This window comes from Dermochelys coriacea, chromosome 14 (assembly GCF_009764565.3).
Source record: "Dermochelys coriacea isolate rDerCor1 chromosome 14, rDerCor1.pri.v4, whole genome shotgun sequence".
Lineage (NCBI taxonomy): Eukaryota > Metazoa > Chordata > Testudines > Dermochelyidae > Dermochelys > Dermochelys coriacea.
The window spans coordinates 38,240,330-38,257,889 of NC_050081.1; the positions used below are offsets into that span (position 1 = coordinate 38,240,330).

A 17,560-nucleotide genomic window follows, 5' to 3' on the forward strand; every position below is an offset into this window, starting at 1 on the left:
CCTGGTGTCCCGGGACTGTAAGCCACCCCTGCGCCCCAGTGTGTCTCCATTAGGGTCTGGGAATCAGGGACTCTGTCGCACTGGACTCGACAGGGGAGTGTGTGTATCTGCCAACCAGCCTTTCTCAGCCCCATCCTGCCATCCTTAGTTCCAGCAAATCGCTCCCTCTTGAGGGATCCATAGATCCGGTCTGTCTAATCTAGCTACGTATCCACCCTCCAGCGGGATTGTTATCCATCTCTTTCTCCTCTGGGGTATTTTTAGCACCAACCTCCCAGACAGCGATGGCCGGAGAGGCTGGGCGAGCCACGCCCGGCGCCCTTGGCCACACGGATAAGCCCAGCGGCAATGACTGATAAGGGGCTATTCCAGGCTCTCTGCGGGGGCAGAGGAACAGCGGGTTCCTGCCGGTACCTGTCTGGGCCACGAGGGGAGGGTTATATATAGCGAGCACCCACGTACAGATTGTCCATTGCCGCACGCGCTCTCAGCCCAGGGTGGCCTCAGCAGAACGCCTGGGTTCTACCCCCGGGGCTGGGAACAGAGTGGGGTCTAGTGGTTAGAGCAGGGGTGGGGGCTGGGAGCCAGGACTCCTGGGTTCTCTCCCAGGCTCTGGGGGGGAGGGGAATGGGGTCTAGTGGTTAGACTCAGCAAGGGCGGCTGTGTGTGAGTCTGTGCACACATGTTGGGTCACACACACAACCCTCCGCTCTCCAGCTGACAAAACACATGACGGAAAGTGCGCCAGGGGCCCTGGGCTCAGGTTGAGGCCAGGAATTGCACAAGCTCCTAGCTTCCAGGATCTGCCTATCTCCACAGCTGCATTTCCTCATACCCCAGAGGTGAGAACCACACACACACACACACACACACACACACGGATGGAAGTGGCAGAGCCCACATCCACCCCCCACCCGGCACAGAGAGTCCAGGGCCTAAATATAAAGAGCCACAGCGGGACAGAGGAGTGGAAATACCAGCACTGGAAATACACAACTCTTCCCCCACCTCTCACACAAACACACACACATACACACTGCCCCTAACACAACCATTGGGTCAAGTCTGACTTGGGGGCAGGGAATGGGGCATGGGGCCTGTCCCCTCTAGAGGGCAGCGGCTCCCATCCGGCCCCAGGGTGGGGACTGACTGGCTCAGGGGGGGCAGGGAATGGGGCACAGGGCCTGTCCCCTCTAGGGGGCAGCGGCTCTGATAATTCCAATGAGTCCGGCTCCCTCCCAGCTGAGAACCTCTGTGTGTAACGAGTTTGCTGGCTCTCTGCCTTCCCAGCCAGGGCCGCAGCTGCGCCCTGTCCCCGATCCACCCCATGGCTCCCTGCCAGCCTCAGCCTGCCTCCCCACACACGGTGCCCCACCTCTGCCCCCCGCGGCCCTAGGCATTAACTGACCCCTGGCCGGCAGCCCCGGCAGAGTGGGTGGGGGTCAAACATGCCACCGACAGCGAGTGCCCCTAGTGCCCCCTATCAGGCATCAGGGCAGGCATGTGGGGGGCTGGCTGGTGGGGGGGCTCTCTCTGCCACTCACTGCATGTTCTGCCCCTATTCTGGGGGACACAGAGGCCTGCGGGGGGGGCGTTATGGGCTGGGCACCCCCCACACACATACCCCCCCGAAAGGAGACATTTTCTCCCCCATGTTCACACGGTGCCCCGCCCGCCCCGGCGCTGGACTATTGGCCACGCGCGCCACCTGGTGGCCACCCGGTGACCTGCCGGCCCTCGGCGCTGGGTGACAGCGAGCCGGGGAGCCAGCCAGGGCCTCCAATGCAGCCACCTCTGGGTGGGGACAGGCGGCCCGTTCACAGGTGCCGCGCCCTGCCCCCCCCAGCCCCGCCGGCGCCCCTCACTCCCGAGCCGCAGCCCCCTGCCCCCCCCAGCCCCGCCGGCGCCCCTCACTCCGGCCCCGCCGCCCCCTGCCCCCCCCCAGCCCCCCTCACTCCCGAGCCGCAGCCCCCTGCCCCCCCCCAGCCCCGCCGGCGCCCCTCACTCCGGCCCCGCCGCCCCCTGCCCCCCCCAGCCCCCCTCACTCCCGAGCCGCAGCCCCCTGCCCCCCCCAGCCCCGCCGGCGCCCCTCACTCCCGAGCCGCAGCCCCCTGCCCCCCCCAGCCCCGCCGGCGCCCCTCACTCCGGCCCCGCCGCCCCCTGCCCCCCCCAGCCCCCCTCACTCCCGAGCCGCAGCCCCCTGGCCCCCCCAGCCCCGCCGGCGCCCCTCACTCCGGCCCCGCCGCCCCCTGCCCCCCCCAGCCCCGCCGGCGCCCCTCACTCCGGCCCCGCCGCCCCCTGCCCCCCCCAGCCCCCCTCACTCCCGAGCCGCAGCCCCCTGCCCCCCCCAGCCCCGCCGGCGCCCCTCACTCCGGCCCCGCCGCCCCCTGCCCCCCCCCAGCCCCCCTCACTCCCGAGCCGCAGCCCCCTGCCCCCCCCAGCCCCGCCGGCGCCCCTCACTCCCGAGCCGCAGCCCCCCAGCCCCGCCGGCGCCCCTCACTCCCGACCCGCAGCCCCCTGCTCCCCCCAGCCCCGCCGGCGCCCCTCACTCCCGAGCCGCCGCCCCCTGCCAGCCCGGCCCCAGAGGCTGCAGGGATCTGGGGGGCTGGCGGGGGGGTCCCAGGGAAGCGGCTGCCCCCGCCCGCGGCCAGCAGGTGGCAGCACCGGCCCGGCGCTGGGGAAACCGCGGGGGCTGACGGGATCGTGGCGGTCCCAGGAGGGTGGGGCGGGTTTGTCGCAGGGCGGACGGAGCGAGCGGCGGGGGGGGCCGGAGCCGGAGCCGGAGACCCGGTCAGCAAAGGGGGGTGCATCGGCTGCAGAGAGTGGAAGGGGTTCATGGGGGGTGTCTGGGTGGGGCCAGGGCTGCAGCTGCCAATGCAGGGGCTGTTTGGGGGGTAGGATGAAGTGGGGCTCATGGCTGGGGATCGGGGAGCCCAAGGGGGGGCTGCAGGGGGGTGTGGGCAGACACTGGGGTGCCGCGGGGAGCACGGGCTGAGATTGGGGTGCAGGGGCTGCGTAGGTTATGAGTGGGGGGAACCAGCAGCGGCCTTGTGGGGCTCAGGCGGCAGGTGGGTGGGGAGCTCCCTGGGGCTCAGCTGGAGTCCGGCCAGGGGCGGGTCTGTAATTATCAGCCACCGCCTGCAGGGAGAGGGGAAAATAGCCAGGACTCCTGGGTTCTCTCCCCGGCTCTGGGAGGGGAGTGGGGTCTAGTGGTTAGAGCGGGGTGGGGGTGGGGGTTGAGCCAGGACTCCTGGGTTCTCTCCCCGGCTCTGGGAGGGGAGTGGGGTCTAGTGGTTAGAGCGGGGTGGGGTTGGGGGTTGAGCCAGGACTCCTGGGTTCTCTCCCCGGCTCTGGGAGGGGAGTGGGGTCTAGTGGTTAGAGCGGGGTGGGGGTGGGGGTGAGCCAGGACTCCTGGGTTCTCTCTCCGGCTCTGAGAGGGGAGTCGGGTCTAGTGGTTAGAGCGCGGTGGGGGTGGGGGTTGAGCCAGGACTCCTGGGTTCTCTCTCTGGCTCTGGGAGGGGGAGTGGGGTCTAGTGGTTAGAGCGGGGGGGCTGGGAGCCAGGACTCCTGGGTTCTCTCCCCGGCTCTGGGAGGGGAGTGGGGTCTAGTGGTTAGAGCGGGGTGGGGGTGGGGGTTGAGCCAGGACTCCTGGGTTCTCTCCCCGGCTCTGGGAGGGGGAGTGGGGTCTAGTGGTTAGAGCGGGGTGGGGTTGGGGGTGAGCCAGGACTCCTGGGTTCTCTCTCCGGCTCTGGGAGGGGAGTGGGGTCTAGTGGTTAGAGCGGGCTGGGGTTGGGGGTGAGCCAGGACTCCTGGGTTCTCTCTCCGGCTCTGGGAGGGGAGTGGGGTCTAGTAGTTAGAGCGGGCTGGGGTTGGGGGTGAGCCAGGACTCCTGGGTTCTCTCTCCGGCTCTGGGAGGGGAGTGGGGTCTAGTGGTTAGAGCGGGGTGGGGTTGGGGGTTGAGCCAGGACTCCTGGGTTCTCTCTCCGGCTCTGGGAGGGGAGTGGGGTCTAGTGGTTAGAGCGGGGTGGGGGTGGGAGTTGAGCCAGGACTCCTGGGTTCTCTCTCCGGCTCTGGGAGGGGAGTGGGGTCTAGTAGTTAGAGCGGGCTGGGGTTGGGGGTGAGCCAGGACTCCTGGGTTCTCTCTCCGGCTCTGGGAGGGGAGTGGGGTCTAGTGGTTAGAGCGGGGTGGGGTTGGGGGTTGAGCCAGGACTCCTGTGTTCTCTCTCCGGCTCTGGGAGGGGAGTGGGGTCAAGTGGTTAGAACGGGGTGGGGGTGGGAGGGTGAGCCAGCACTCCTGGGTTCTCTCTCTGGCTCTGGGAGGGGGAGTGGGGTCTAGTGGTTAGAGCGGGGGGGCTGGGAGCCAGGACTCCTGGGTTCTCTCCCCGGCTCTGGGAGGGGAGTGGGGTCAAGTGGTTAGAACGGGGTGGAGGTGGGAGGGTGAGCCAGCACTCCTGGGTTCTCTCTCTGGCTCTGGGAGGGGGAGTGGGGTCTAGTGGTTAGAGCGGGGGGGCTGGGAGCCAGGACTCCTGGGTTCTCTCCCCGGCTCTGGGAGGGGAGTGGGGTCTAGTGGTTAGAGCGGGGTGGGGGTGGGGATTGAGCCAGGACTCCTGGGTTCTCTCCCCGGCTCTGGGAGGGGAGTGGGGTCTACTGGTTAGAGCGGGGTGGGGCTGGGGATTGAGCCAGGACTCCTGGGTTCTCTCCCCGGCTCTGGGAGGGGAGTGGGGTCTAGTGGTTAGAGCGGGGTGGGGGTGGGGATTGAGCCAGGACTCCTGGGTTCTCTCCCCGGCTCTGGGAGGGGAGTGGGGTCTAGTGGTTAGAGCGGGGTGGGGTTGGGGGTGAGCCAGGACTCCTGGGTTCTCTCCCTGGCTCTGGGAGGGGAGTGGGGTCTAGTGGTTAGAGCGGGCTGGGGTTGGGGGTGAGCCAGGACTCCTGGGTTCTCTCTCCGGCTCTGGGAGGGGAGTGGGGTCTAGTAGTTAGAGCGGGCTGGGGTTGGGGGTGAGCCAGGACTCCTGGGTTCTCTCTCCGGCTCTGGGAGGGGAGTGGGGTCTAGTGGTTAGAGCGGGGTGGGGTTGGGGGTTGAGCCAGGACTCCTGGGTTCTCTCTCCCGCTCTGGGAGGGGAGTCGGGTCTAGTGGTTAGAGCGGGGTGGGGGTGGCGGTTGAGCCAGGACTCCTGGGTTCTCTCCCCGGCTCTGGGAGGGGGAGTGGGGTCTAGTGGTTAGAGCGGGGTGGGGGTGGGGGTTGAGCCAGGACTCCTGGGTTCTCTCTCCGGCTCTGGGAGGGGAGTGGGGTCTAGTGGTTAGAGCGGGGTGGGGGTGGGAGTTGAGCCAGGACTCCTGGGTTCTCTCTCCGGCTCTGGGAGGGGAGTGGGGTCTAGTAGTTAGAGCGGGCTGGGGTTGGGGGTGAGCCAGGACTCCTGGGTTCTCTCTCCGGCTCTGGGAGGGGAGTGGGGTCTAGTGGTTAGAGCGGGGTGGGGTTGGGGGTTGAGCCAGGACTCCTGGGTTCTCTCTCCGGCTCTGGGAGGGGAGTGGGGTCAAGTGGTTAGAACGGGGTGGGGGTGGGAGGGTGAGCCAGCACTCCTGGGTTCTCTCTCTGGCTCTGGGAGGGGGAGTGGGGTCTAGTGGTTAGAGCGGGGGGGCTGGGAGCCAGGACTCCTGGGTTCTCTCCCCGGCTCTGGGAGGGGAGTGGGGTCAAGTGGTTAGAACGGGGTGGAGGTGGGAGGGTGAGCCAGCACTCCTGGGTTCTCTCCCCGGCTCTGGGAGGGGAGTGGGGTCTAGTGGTTAGAGCGGGGTGGGGGTGGGGATTGAGCCAGGACTCCTGGGTTCTCTCCCCGGCTCTGGGAGGGGAGTGGGGTCTACTGGTTAGAGCGGGGTGGGGCTGGGGATTGAGCCAGGACTCCTGGGTTCTCTCCCCGGCTCTGGGAGGGGAGTGGGGTCTAGTGGTTAGAGCGGGGTGGGGGTGGGGATTGAGCCAGGACTCCTGGGTTCTCTCCCCGGCTCTGGGAGGGGAGTGGGGTCTAGTGGTTAGAGCGGGGTGGGGTTGGGGGTGAGCCAGGACTCCTGGGTTCTCTCCCTGGCTCTGGGAGGGGAGTGGGGTCAAGTGGTTAGAACGGGGTGGGGGTGGGGGTGAGCCAGGACTCCTGGGTTCTCTCCCCGGCTCTGGGAGGGGAGTGGGGTCTAGTGGTTAGAGCGGGGTGGGGGTGGGGATTGAGCCAGGACTCCTGGGTTCTCTCCCCGGCTCTGGGAGGGGAGTGGGGTCTAGTGGTTAGAGCGGGGTGGGGCTGGGGATTGAGCCAGGACTCCTGGGTTCTCTCCCCGGCTCTGGGAGGGGAGTGGGGTCTAGTGGTTAGAGCGGGGTGGGGGTGGGGATTGAGCCAGGACTCCTGGGTTCTCTCCCCGGCTCTGGGAGGGGAGTGGGGTCTAGTGGTTAGAGCGGGGTGGGGTTGGGGGTGAGCCAGGACTCCTGGGTTCTCTCCCTGGCTCTGGGAGGGGAGTGGGGTCAAGTGGTTAGAACGGGGTGGGGGTGGGGGTGAGCCAGGACTCCTGGGCTCTCTCCCCGGCTCTGGGAGGGGAGTGGGGTCTAGTGGTTAGAGCGGGGTGGGGGTGGGGATTGAGCCAGGACTCCTGGGTTCTCTCCCCGGCTCTGGGAGGGGAGTGGGGTCTAGTGGTTAGAGCGGGGTGGGGCTGGGGATTGAGCCAGGACTCCTGGGTTCTCTCCCCGGCTCTGGGAGGGGAGTGGGGTCTAGTGGTTAGAGCGGGGTGGGGGTGGGGATTGAGCCAGGACTCCTGGGTTCTCTCCCCGGCTCTGGGAGGGGAGTGGGGTCTAGTGGTTAGAGCGGGGTGGGGTTGGGGGTGAGCCAGGACTCCTGGGTTCTCTCCCTGGCTCTGGGAGGGGAGTGGGGTCAAGTGGTTAGAACGGGGTGGGGGTGGGGGTGAGCCAGGACTCCTGGGTTCTCTCTCTGGCTCTGGGAGGGGAGTGGGGTCAAGTGGTTAGAATGGGGTGGGGGTGGGAGGGTGAGCCAGCACTCCTGGGTTCTCTCTCTGGCTCTGGGAGGGGGAGTGGGGTCTAGTGGTTAGAGCGGGCTGGGGTTGGGGGTGAGCCAGGACTCCTGGGTTCTCTCTCCGGCTCTGGGAGGGGAGTGGGGTCTAGTGGTTAGAGCGGGGTGGGGTTGGGGGTTGAGCCAGGACTCCTGGGTTCTCTCTCCGGCTCTGGGAGGGGAGTGGGGTCAAGTGGTTAGAACGGGGTGGGGGTGGGAGGGTGAGCCAGCACTCCTGGGTTCTCTCTCTGGCTCTGGGAGGGGGAGTGGGGTCTAGTGGTTAGAGCGGGGGGGCTGGGAGCCAGGACTCCTGGGTTCTCTCCCCGGCTCTGGGAGGGGAGTGGGGTCTAGTGGTTAGAGCGGGGTGGGGGTGGGGATTGAGCCAGGACTCCTGGGTTCTCTCCCCGGCTCTGGGAGGGGAGTGGGGTCTAGTGGTTAGAGCGGGGTGGGGTTGGGGGTGAGCCAGGACTCCTGGGTTCTCTCTCCGGCTCTGGGAGGGGAGTGGGGTCTAGTGGTTAGAGCGGGCTGGGGTTGGGGGTGAGCCAGGACTCCTGGGTTCTCTCTCTGGCTCTGGGAGGGGGAGTGGGGTCTAGTGGTTAGAGCGGGGGGGCTGGGAGCCAGGACTCCTGGGTTCTCTCCCTGGCTCTGGGAGGGGAGTGGGGGCTGTTGATTAGAGCAAGGGGGCTGGGAGCCAGGACTCCTGGGTTCGACTGAGTTGCTCTCATCTCTTTCAGGATTGCTCTGGCATCAGGATGTTCTTCACTTGTGGCCCCAATGAGGCCATGGTGGTCTCGGGTAAGTGGCTCCCCCACACTGGTCTCATGTGGGAAGAGACGCTCCCAGGGTGGGAGCCTGATCCTGTCCCCTCCCCCTCCAGGGACCCCTAACACCCCAGCCCCATCCCCGCACTGCTGGGGCGGCCTGGTCAGCCCAGCTGAGACCTGGGCCTAATGCCACGAGCTCATTAGGGGCCTGATCCCCAGGAGAAATCCAGACCAGGGACTGGAGTTGGAGCCCTCCCCCCAGCATAGTGTGGGAGAGCTCCGCACACACAGCCCCCCACTTATGGGACTCACCCGCCCCACAGGGGACAGGCCCTGTGCCCCATCCCCCGCCCCCCTGAGCCAGCCTGAAATACCCAGCAGAGAAGAGATGGGATCTGAGCCAGAGTGACAACACCTGCTCCCAGGGGATGGGACTGCGGGGAGCAGGGCTAATCTGATGGTTAACGAATTGTGTGTCACTAATGACCACTGGGGAGCAGCAAGGAGCAGGCTGGGGGCGGGGGATTAGCAGGGGGCGCTGGGCTGTGGGGAGCAGGACGGGGGCTCAGCAGGGTGTGCAGGGAGCGGGGCAGGGGGCTCAGCAGGGGGCACTGGGGTGCAGGAAGCGGGGCGGGGGCTGTGCAGGAAGTGGGGAGGGGGGCTCAGCAGGGGGTGCAGGGAGCAAGGCGGGGGGGCTCAGCAGGGGGCTCTGGAGTGCAGAGAGGGGGGCTCAGCAGGGGGCACTGGGCTGCAGGGGGCAGGGCGGGGGGCTCAGCAGGGGGCGCTGGGGTGCGGGGAGGGGGCTCACCAGGGGGCGCTGGGCTGCAGGGGGCAGGGCGAGGGGCTCGGCACGGGGCGCTGGGCTGTGGGAGCTTGGCCGGGGGAGCTGTGCTCTGCTACAATTTTATTGACAAGACTTAAAATCAGTCTCAGTCACTCTGAAGTCGTGTTGCCACCCCGGTGTCCCAGCTGAGCTCACTTCCTGCCTCCTTAAAATTTCCCCAGTGGTTTCAAATTGTTCAGGATTCACGGCATGTTCCCCAGCCGCCCACCCCAGAGCTGGCTGCATCTCAACAGCGGGCAAGCCCTTCCCGTGCAGCATTGCTGTTCCACGCAGCAGTTCCCCGGCTGTCCCACCCCAGAGACGGCTGCATAGCCGTGCCCAGTGGTGGCTAACACTCTTCTCCCCTCCCCCTAGGCTTCTGCCGCAGCCCCCCAGTGATGGTGGCGGGGGGCCGGGTCTTCGTCCTCCCCTGCATTCAGCAGATCCAGAGGTGAGTCCCTGAAGTCCCCCCTCCACAGAGAGCCCTAGGTGAGGGTGCCCTGGCTCGTCCCTGTGCTCCCCAAGTCTGTCGGGGAACCCCCCGTCACTCCGCTGGGGCAGGATTTGCCAAGACTGGGGAGGGGTCAGAGCTGGGGCAGGGGGCAGGAAGGGATCAGCGTGTGGGGGTGGGGATACTGGGTTGGATGGGTCCATGGGTGGGGGGTATCGTCAAAGGGCTCGGGGGGTGTCCCCTCTCCTGATTCCCCTGCTCTCCCCGCAGGATCTCCTTGAACACGCTGACCCTGAACGTGAAGAGCGAGAAGGTTTATACCCGGCACGGGGTCCCCATCTCCGTCACTGGCATCGCCCAGGTAACCGGCGTCCCCTGACTCCGAGGTCGCCGCAGAAACCCCAAGGAGGAGGGAACAGCATCGGGATCACCTAGGAAACCAGCCAGCTACCCCACTCCCCCTAGTGGTACCTGCCACTGGCACCACTCACCCCCATATTTCCCCCAGTGTTACCTGCCCAGCCTGGCTCATCCCCCCTATTCTTCCCCATGGTACCCTCCCAGCCTGACTTATTCTCCTCCCCACCCCCAATTTCCCCCAGTGATAACTGCTCTGCACTACCTGGCTCATTTCCTTCCCCCAGTGGTACCTGCTACTGGCACCACTCACCCCTGTATTTCCCCAGTGGTACCTGCCCAGCTTGGCTCTTCCCCCCTGCCCATGGTACTTGCCCAACCTGACTTGTTACTCTCCCCTCTTCCCCCCCCCATGTCCCCATTGGTACCTGCCCAATGATGCCCTGGGACCACAGGGCCCTTGACCACCATGGATACGGTCTCCGGGCAACTGTTGTCTGGGTGCAAGCAATAGCCACTTCTCTTAAAGGGGAAGGCGCCCCACCCCCAGAGCATCCCTGGGAGGGATGAGATGTCACCGGGGCAGGGGGCTGCATCCCTCCCTCCTCTTGTCCCCTCGCTCCGGCAGGTGAAGATCCAGGGCCAGAACAAGGAGATGCTGGCGGCCGCCTGCCAGATGTTCCTCGGCAAGTCGGAGAGCGAGATCACCCACATTGCGCTGGAGACGCTGGAGGGGCATCAGCGGGCCATCATGGCCCACATGACTGTGGAGGTAAGGGGGTGGGGGGCAGCTCCCTGCTGGGGGGTCAGACCTGCTCTCCCCCCTGTGTGTGAGTCAGCGCCCCCTGCTGGGGGAATCAGATCTGCCCCTGTGTGTATGTGTGTCGATGCCCCCTGCTGGGGGGTCAGACCTGCCCCCCCATGTGTGTGTCAGCGCCCCCTGCTGGGGGAATAGACCTGCCCCCCCGTGTGTGTGTCAGCGCCCCCTGCTGTGGAAATCAGACCTGCCCCCCCAACCCCCATGTGTATGTCCCAGCTACACCCTCGCCCCGACTTACCCCTTGTCTCCCCGTCCCGGGCAGGAAATCTACAAGGATCGGAAGAAGTTCTCGGAGCAGGTTTTTAAAGTGGCCTCCTCAGACCTGGTCAACATGGGTATCAGTGTGGTGAGCTACACGCTCAAGGACATTCACGATGACCAGGTAAGGGAGAACAGCGCCCCCAAGAGGGGAAAGGCCTCATTCCCAGCCTCCCGGAGCCAGCCGGTCCCCGCCCTGCCCCAGGGCGGATGGGAGCCGGCGCCCCCTAGAGGGGAATGGTCTCCAGCCAGGCTGCGGGGCGTGACTGAGGTGTCTGTCTCTGTTCCGTTCTCCCCCCTTCCCCGCCCCCGGCGTTGCCCCAGGATTATCTGCACTCGCTGGGGAAAGCCAGGACCGCCCAGGTGCAGAAAGACGCCCGGATGGGGGAAGCCGAGGCCAAGAGAGATGCCGGCATCAAGGTGAGTGCTGGGTGCATGGGCCTGATCGGGGGGGGGGGGAGGGGACGGACAGATTCCAGCTGGCTGGGTCTGATCCGGGGCGGGGCAGGGGGATTCCAGCTGGCTGGGTCCGATCTAGGGGTGGGGGGCACGGGCCGGCCAGCCCATGGGTCAGACGGGGCAGGGGATACCAGCCAGCCCGTGGCTCTGATAGGAGAGGGGTTACTATGGGTCTGACCCCCACGCCTGCAGGAGGCCAAAGCGAAGCAGGAGAAGCTCTCTGCCCAGTACTTAAGCGAGATCGAGATGGCCAAGGCGCAGCGAGACTACGAGCTGAAGAAAGCCACCTACGACATCGAGGTGAACACCCGCAAGGCCGAGTCCGACCTGGCCTATCAGCTGCAGGTGAGACGCCCCTGGGGACGGGGGTAGGGGATCAGGGCCCCTCCGATACCAGTGGGTTGACCCTCTTGGCCTCCTTCCCTGCCCGATGACTCCACCCTCTGCTCTTGGCGTCCCCTGGCTACCCCGGTGGCATCTCTGGCCTCACACGTCTTCGCCGCCCAGCGGCGTCAACCACGACCCATCCAGCAGCATCGGTTCTGGGCCTGTGACCCCTTTGTTCAGGCTGACCCCTCCCCCGCTTCACTGACATCAGCTGTTGACCCTTGATACCCCCTGCCCCCATGGCCATGTTGACCCCTTCCCTACCTCTGCGTGGTGTTGACTTTTGATCCGTTGTTGGGGTCAGTTCTTGACTTATCAACCCTCCAGTGTTGACCACAGACTGCCCCCAACGTTGACCTTTGACCCGCCTCAGTGGGGTCTGCCCTTGACACCCCATGGTGGTGTCCCTCGATCCCTCACTGTTGCCGGTTCTTGACCATTCATCCCTTGAATCCTCTCAACGGGGGTCAAATCTTGACCTACGAATGCCAGTGGGGTTGACCTATGACCCCCTCGATATTGACCTCTGACCTCCCTGGGGGCGTCGGTTTGGCATGAACCCCGGGTGTCCGAGGTGGCAATGCCCATCAGTGCAGCCGACGTTTGACCTCTCGCCCCGTGGTGTCAACTCCTGCTGACTTGGCCCTGCTGACCGCCCCCCCGGTTGTGATCCCGGACCCCTCCCCGTGCAGGTGGCCAAGACCAAGCAGAAGATTGAGGAGCAGAAGATGCAGGTGCTGGTGGTGGAGCGGACCCAGCAGATCCAGCTGCAGGAGCAGGAAATCATCCGCAAGGAGCACGAGCTGGAGGCCATGGTCAAGAAGCCTGCCGAGGCCGAGCGCTACCGGCTGGAGAAGCTGGCTGAGGCCCAGAGGTATCGGGGTGCCCCCCACCTCCCCTCTCCCCACACCGCCCTCCAGCCACCCCCGAGACCCAGCTAGGCCAAACGCTTCTGGCCTGGGCACCTTCCCAGCCAGGGCCGCAGCTGCGCCCTGTCCCCGATCCACCCCATGGCTCCCTGCCAGCCTCAGCCTGCCTCCCCACACACGGTGCCCCACCTCTAATCCCCTCCCCCCCCACACTCCTCATCCAGTGCCCCACACAACAAGCCTCATCCACCGCTCCTTCCTCTGACCGCCCTGCTCACCCCTCGGCACCCTCCTGACCTGCTCCCTGCCCCCAACACCCCTGCTGCAAGCCCCCACCACCGCCGGTGCCCAGCATCCCCCCACCACCACCGCGCCGGAGTCACTGACACTCCCCCCCCTTCTCCCCTCCCCAGGTGCCAGCTCATCATGCAGGCGGAGGCTGAAGCAGAGTCCCTGAGGGTGAGTCTGCCGCTCGCCCCTCCCGGCCTTGCGATGGGGATGGGACCCAGGCATCCGGGCCGGGAGCGCTGGGCCCTCACCCCTAGTGGGGCTGGAGGCCAGGCTGGGACCCAGGCGTCCGGGCCGGCAGCACGGGGCCCTCGCCCCTAGTGGGGCTGGAGGCCAGGCTGGGACCCAGGCGTCCGGGCCGGCAGCACGGGGCCCTCGCCCCTAGTGGGGCTGGAGGCCAGGCTGGGACCCAGGCGTCCGGGCCGGCAGCGCGGGGCCCTCGCCCCTAGTGGGGCTGGAGGCCAGGCTGGGACCCAGGCGTCCGGGCCGGCAGCGCGGGGCCCTCACCCCAGGGGTCTGCAGGCCGGGCTGGGACCCAGGCGTCCGGGCCGGCAGTGGTGGGCAGGGGTGCTGTCCGCCCCCAGTGCTGACCACGCCGCCCCGCCCCCCACACACACAGGTGAAGGGGGAGGCGCAGGCGTTCGCCATTGAGGCTAGGGCGCGGGCGGACGCCGAGCAGTTGTCCAAGAAGGCAGAGGCGTTCCAGCACTACCAGGACGCCGCCATGGTCGACATGCTGCTGGAGAAGCTGCCCCAGGTGAGGCCTGGCTGGGGGTGGAGGGCCGGGCTGGTTCAGCTCCTTGGGAGACCCTACAATAACAAAGCCCTCCCCAGAGTCCCTGCAAAAACAATACACCCCCCCGCCCCGCATTTAAGGTAGACCCTACAATCACAAGCCCCAGCCCTTACAGGAGACCCTGCAATAATGCCCCAGCCTGTTTGGCCCCCAGCTGTACAATAGCAAATCAGTGAACCCAGCCCATATGGGGGGCCCTGTGATGATAACCCAGCTCAGCCCCCAGCACTTAAGGGAGACCCTACAATAACGGAGCGGCATGGCGCCCCTCCCCCAGGTGGCGGAGGAGATCAGCAAACCGCTGACTGCGGTGAAGAAGATCACCATGGTGTCGAGTGGCAGCGAGGGCGTGGGCGCTGCCAAGATGACGGGGGAGGTGCTGGAAATCATGAGCAAACTTCCCGACACCGTGGAGAAACTCACCGGCATCAGCATCTCCCAGGTACCGGCGCCAGGACGCCTGGGTTCTTTCCCAGGGGAGGGGAATGGGGGCTAGTGGTTAGAGTGGGGTCGGGGCTGGGAGCCAGTATTATACCAATAAAATAAAAATCAGCGGGATCTTATTAAAGGGGAAAAGGCAAAATGCCACATTTATTGTGAACACAGAAAGAATCATAGTAAGCAGTTAGTTATAGCTATAACATTCCATTTAATCTCATATTTATTCTCTCTCTCTCACACACACACACACAGAGAGACAGGTTCTGCAAGGTTGTTATCACAGTTACCAGCCTTAGAGTTGCTCATGCCAAGCCACTGGCCAGGTGGCCTGGACATGAGGAGGGAGCAGGGCCTTGTCAGATGCTCATCTGATGCTCCTGGAAGTTGGTTTGCAGAATCAGATCCCAAAGTTCTCACTTTCTAGAGTCCATTTTTAAAGGAAGTTCTTCCTATGCCAGTCTGTGGGAATTGCTTCATCATGCTGTTGCTGAATCAATCAGCAGATGGCACATTCCTGACGGCTCCGTGCTGCCAGATGTTATCTTGTTCTTTGGTTCTCCCATTCTTGAGGCTGTTGGGTGGATTCCACTCTGCCCTCCGGGGGTCCTCTGGTTATTTCCACTTGACACCTTCTTCAGCCGATGGACACTGGATTCTTAGGCTGGCACCTCCCTGATCATTCAGTTATTATCCATACCAAGCATCCATCCACGTACATCCTCTATCTCTATTTTAATCACAATTGTTAACAAAGCGAGATGAATACAACAAAAGGGCGGGGAGTCTCTGGGTGCTGTTTCTATTGTTACAGAGTATTGCTTTGAGTCTCTCTCTGTGAGTAGTTGTTGTTACAAAGAATTGCTTTGAGAACAGACTCTGTCTTAGGATGGGTTTCAAAGTAGCAGCCATGTTAGTCTGTATTCGCAAAAAGAAAAGGAGGACTTGTGGCACCTTAGAGACTAACAAATTTATTTGAGCATAAGCTTTCGTGAACTACAGCTCACTTCATCGGATGCATTTTGATGAATGCATCCGATGAAGTGAGCTGTAGCTCACGAAAGTTTATGCTCAAATAAATTTAAGGTGCCACAAGTCCTCCTTTTCTTTTTGTCTTAGGATGTACTAACACAATTAGCAGCTTGCAAGTTTCATTCAGAGAGGGAGAGAAACAGTACCAAAAACCAAGAGACCTCTTGACTAGTAATAGCCTGGAATTTAAACTATGGGGAATCAAACTCATTTGTGATTTTGATACAGAACTTCTTTAATATGATCCAGCATCAGGACTCCTGGGTTCTCTCCCCAGCTCTGGGAGGAGAGTGGGGTCTGGGGGTTAGAGCAGTGGGGGCTGGGAGCCAGGACTCCTGGGTTCTCTCCCCAGCTCTGGGAGGGGAGTGGGGTCTGGGGAGGGGCTGGGAGCCAGGACTACTGGGTTCTCTCCCTGACTCCCTTCCCCCATTGCTAGGGGGTCCAGAGGCGTCCGTGACTCTGTTCTGCGATCAGAGTTTCTGGGAGCGACGTGCTGACCCTGCTCCCCCTGTTGGTTTTGCCTCCTGCCCACAGATGAGTCAGAAGAAGCCGGGGCGAATGTCCTAGTTGCTGGAAGTCAGGGGGGCTCTGCCCTGAGCTGTGCGTGTCCCTGAAACCCCCATTCTCCTTGCTGTGTCTGCATCTCAGGCCCCCCCTCACGCTGGCTGCCCCCCTGAGGGGGCTGTGTGCGGGGCACCAGCCACCAAACCCCATGTACTCTCGCCAGCCCCACAACCTCTCCCCCTCCCTGAAGAGCTGGGGGGATGTTTGCTCCTCACACCACCCTAACCTCACTTGGACCTTGCATTCCTGGGGGATCAGCCCCCCAGCAGTATTCTCCTCACATCCAAGATGATCCCGAGGGAGAAGCTCCATCACCTCAAGCTCTGGAATGGCGGGCGCCGTGTCTTTATTGTCATTCAGGGGGTGCAACTTTCAAGTCTGATTTCTCAAGCACCACAGAGTGAGAAACAAACCCTTTACACTACAGGAAAGCTTGGGACTTCCTCTTTTCAATACCACCAACCTCTTATTTCTACTCCTAATGCAGCCTGAGATGTCTCACCTTAAAGCCCCATCGTTTTCAGAAGCCTCTGGCTTCTTTTTCCCTTGCACCAGCCCAGATTTAGCAGCTCGTTTCTCTCTAGTGGCCAAAACCCCAAGTGAAAGTCGGATACCGGCCAAAAGCCAACAGCCCCAGCTTCAAAATGACACCTGCCGCACGTGTCTACCGTGCGGCGTTGGTAAGATAAAAGCTGAAGCTGGGTCGGAGAAGTGAGGCAAGAAGGTAATCGGACTGATGTCAAATGGCAGATCATTCGTTTGGCATCTGGCTGGAGCTGTGGGGTTTGGTATTTCACAGCGGCCCGGGGCTGTAAATGTTTGAGATGCTCTTCCATAGCATCAGTCCCAGCCGTGGGTCAGGAAGAGACGGGAGCAAACCCCTTTTTGGGGAGGGGATGGGGCATAGCACCCAGGATCCAGTAGTCCCAGTGCCTCTGGATGTGGGGTGCAGGTGTGGGTATCTCATCACCACTAAGGGGCGCAGGATGGAATGGGGCGGTTCTTGCCCCGGGGGTGGAGGGGATTTCAAGCCACTGCCCCCTTTCGCCTCTCCAACTGATTTTTCACTCACTCTGTGCGGCCAAAGTAAACTCTTCTGCAGCCCCCCCTCCCCCCCAGCTGTGCTGCTCAGGGCTGGAACAGCTGGTTAGGAGCCAGCACCCCCTGGAGGGGAAGGGCCCCGGGCCCCATTCCCCGGCCCCTTGAGCCAGCCGGCAACCTGTGAAGAGGGGAAGGGCCCAGTGTCCTTTTCATTGACCCGGTCAGTCCCCTGCCCTGGGGCTGGTGGAAAAGCCCCATATCTGTACACAGCCCCCAGCTGCTATACCCCCCTCCACCACTAGGGGTTCCCCCTCCTGCAATGTGCCCCCCCCCCCGATGTTCCCAGGGTTCAGGGCAGAAGGGGGCCCAATCCCTCCTTGCCCTGCCCTGGGGCTGGTGCCCCTTGAGGGGAAAAGCCCCATATCTGTACACAGCCCCCACCCAATACCTCCTTGCCCTACCCTGGGGCTGTGCCTGCAAAGGGGGGGGTCTGTGCTCCCCCCTCCGACCCTCTGTGTGTGCTGGTGCCCCAAATGTGTGGGACACATGAAGGTGCCTTCTCTGCCCCGCGTATAAGTGAGCCTGTGTATATGTTGCTGATCCCTGTCCCCCCACCCCATTAAACACCCTGGCATGTGAATGGCCCCGTCTCCTAGCACCTCATTCTCTTGTGGTGGGGGGGTCCTGGGTGGGGACAGAGAGGTGGCGCTTCAATGGGGCAAGGGAGCCAGGGCAAAGCGCAGCACCCCCTGCCAAGCCCAGACTGCCAGGGGAGAGCACCCCCCAGCACTGCACTGGGGCATTAGGGCCAGCACTGATGTGGGTGGGGGGCCTTCCCGAACCCCTTCTCTCCCCCCCCCCAACACCCTGCCCCAACTCCATGAGCAGTCACTGGTGCCTGTGTGAAAGCCGGTTGTGGATTATCTAGATCAAACCCCTGCCTGTCCCCCCAACAGCTCGGGGGAGAGGGGGCAGTGTGGTCTGCCAGGAGGGGGCACAATCCAGCTGCTGTTTAAGCTCAAAGAAACCCAGCTGAATTAATTGGAGTTGCTGACAGGGAATATCTGCCCCAGCCTCCCCCCCCCCGCCCCTCACTCCCGAGCCGAAGCCCCCTCGTGTTTAATTTAGAGGGGGGAGGGTAGTGCCATGGAGGAAGCACAGGGAAAGGAAACGGGGGGA

At 64.0% G+C, this 17,560-nt stretch overlaps 1 protein-coding gene and 1 long non-coding RNA gene across 5 annotated transcripts; one reads left to right on the forward strand and one right to left on the reverse strand.

Annotated features, from left to right (window-relative positions):
• The first annotated feature begins 1,731 nt into the window (after positions 1-1,731).
• Positions 1,732-17,021, forward strand: FLOT1 (flotillin 1). Of its 4 annotated transcripts, none has more exons than XM_043496933.1 (13): positions 1,732-1,823; positions 7,769-7,829; positions 8,997-9,072; positions 9,343-9,433; positions 10,058-10,201; positions 10,512-10,631; positions 10,832-10,927; positions 11,159-11,311; positions 12,046-12,227; positions 12,636-12,681; positions 13,130-13,267; positions 13,584-13,748; positions 15,311-17,021. In XM_043496933.1, the coding sequence occupies exons 2-13, from the start codon at positions 7,787-7,789 to the stop codon at positions 15,341-15,343; spliced, it is 1,287 nt and encodes a 428-aa protein (XP_043352868.1). In that variant the 5' UTR covers positions 1,732-1,823; positions 7,769-7,786; the 3' UTR covers positions 15,344-17,021. The 4 variants fall into 4 exon arrangements, with proteins under 4 accessions (XP_043352868.1, XP_043352869.1, XP_038228078.1 ...); XM_043496934.1 differs by having other exon boundaries at positions 1,738-1,823; positions 15,213-17,021; XM_038372150.2 differs by lacking the exon at positions 1,732-1,823 and adding an exon at positions 2,657-2,790 and having other exon boundaries at positions 15,213-17,021.
• LOC122456637 lies at positions 16,237-17,408 on the reverse strand. The gene is made up of 2 exons (XR_006275619.1): positions 16,502-17,408; positions 16,237-16,448 (listed from the first exon to the last, which is right to left on the reverse strand). It is a non-coding gene; the product is annotated as an uncharacterized LOC122456637 (long non-coding RNA).
• Positions 17,409-17,560: the final 152 nt, after the last annotated feature.

Excerpts from the sequence above, each read along its gene's own strand:
- FLOT1 (XM_043496933.1), top strand. The coding sequence starts at position 7,787 with ATGTTCTTCACTTGTGGCCCCAATGAGGCCATGGTGGTCTCGG. Across the intron at positions 10,202-10,511 it reads TGGCCCACATGACTGTGGAG|GAAATCTACAAGGATCGGAA; the intron begins GTAAGGGGGTGG and ends CGTCCCGGGCAG. Across the intron at positions 10,632-10,831 it reads AGGACATTCACGATGACCAG|GATTATCTGCACTCGCTGGG; the intron begins GTAAGGGAGAAC and ends GCGTTGCCCCAG.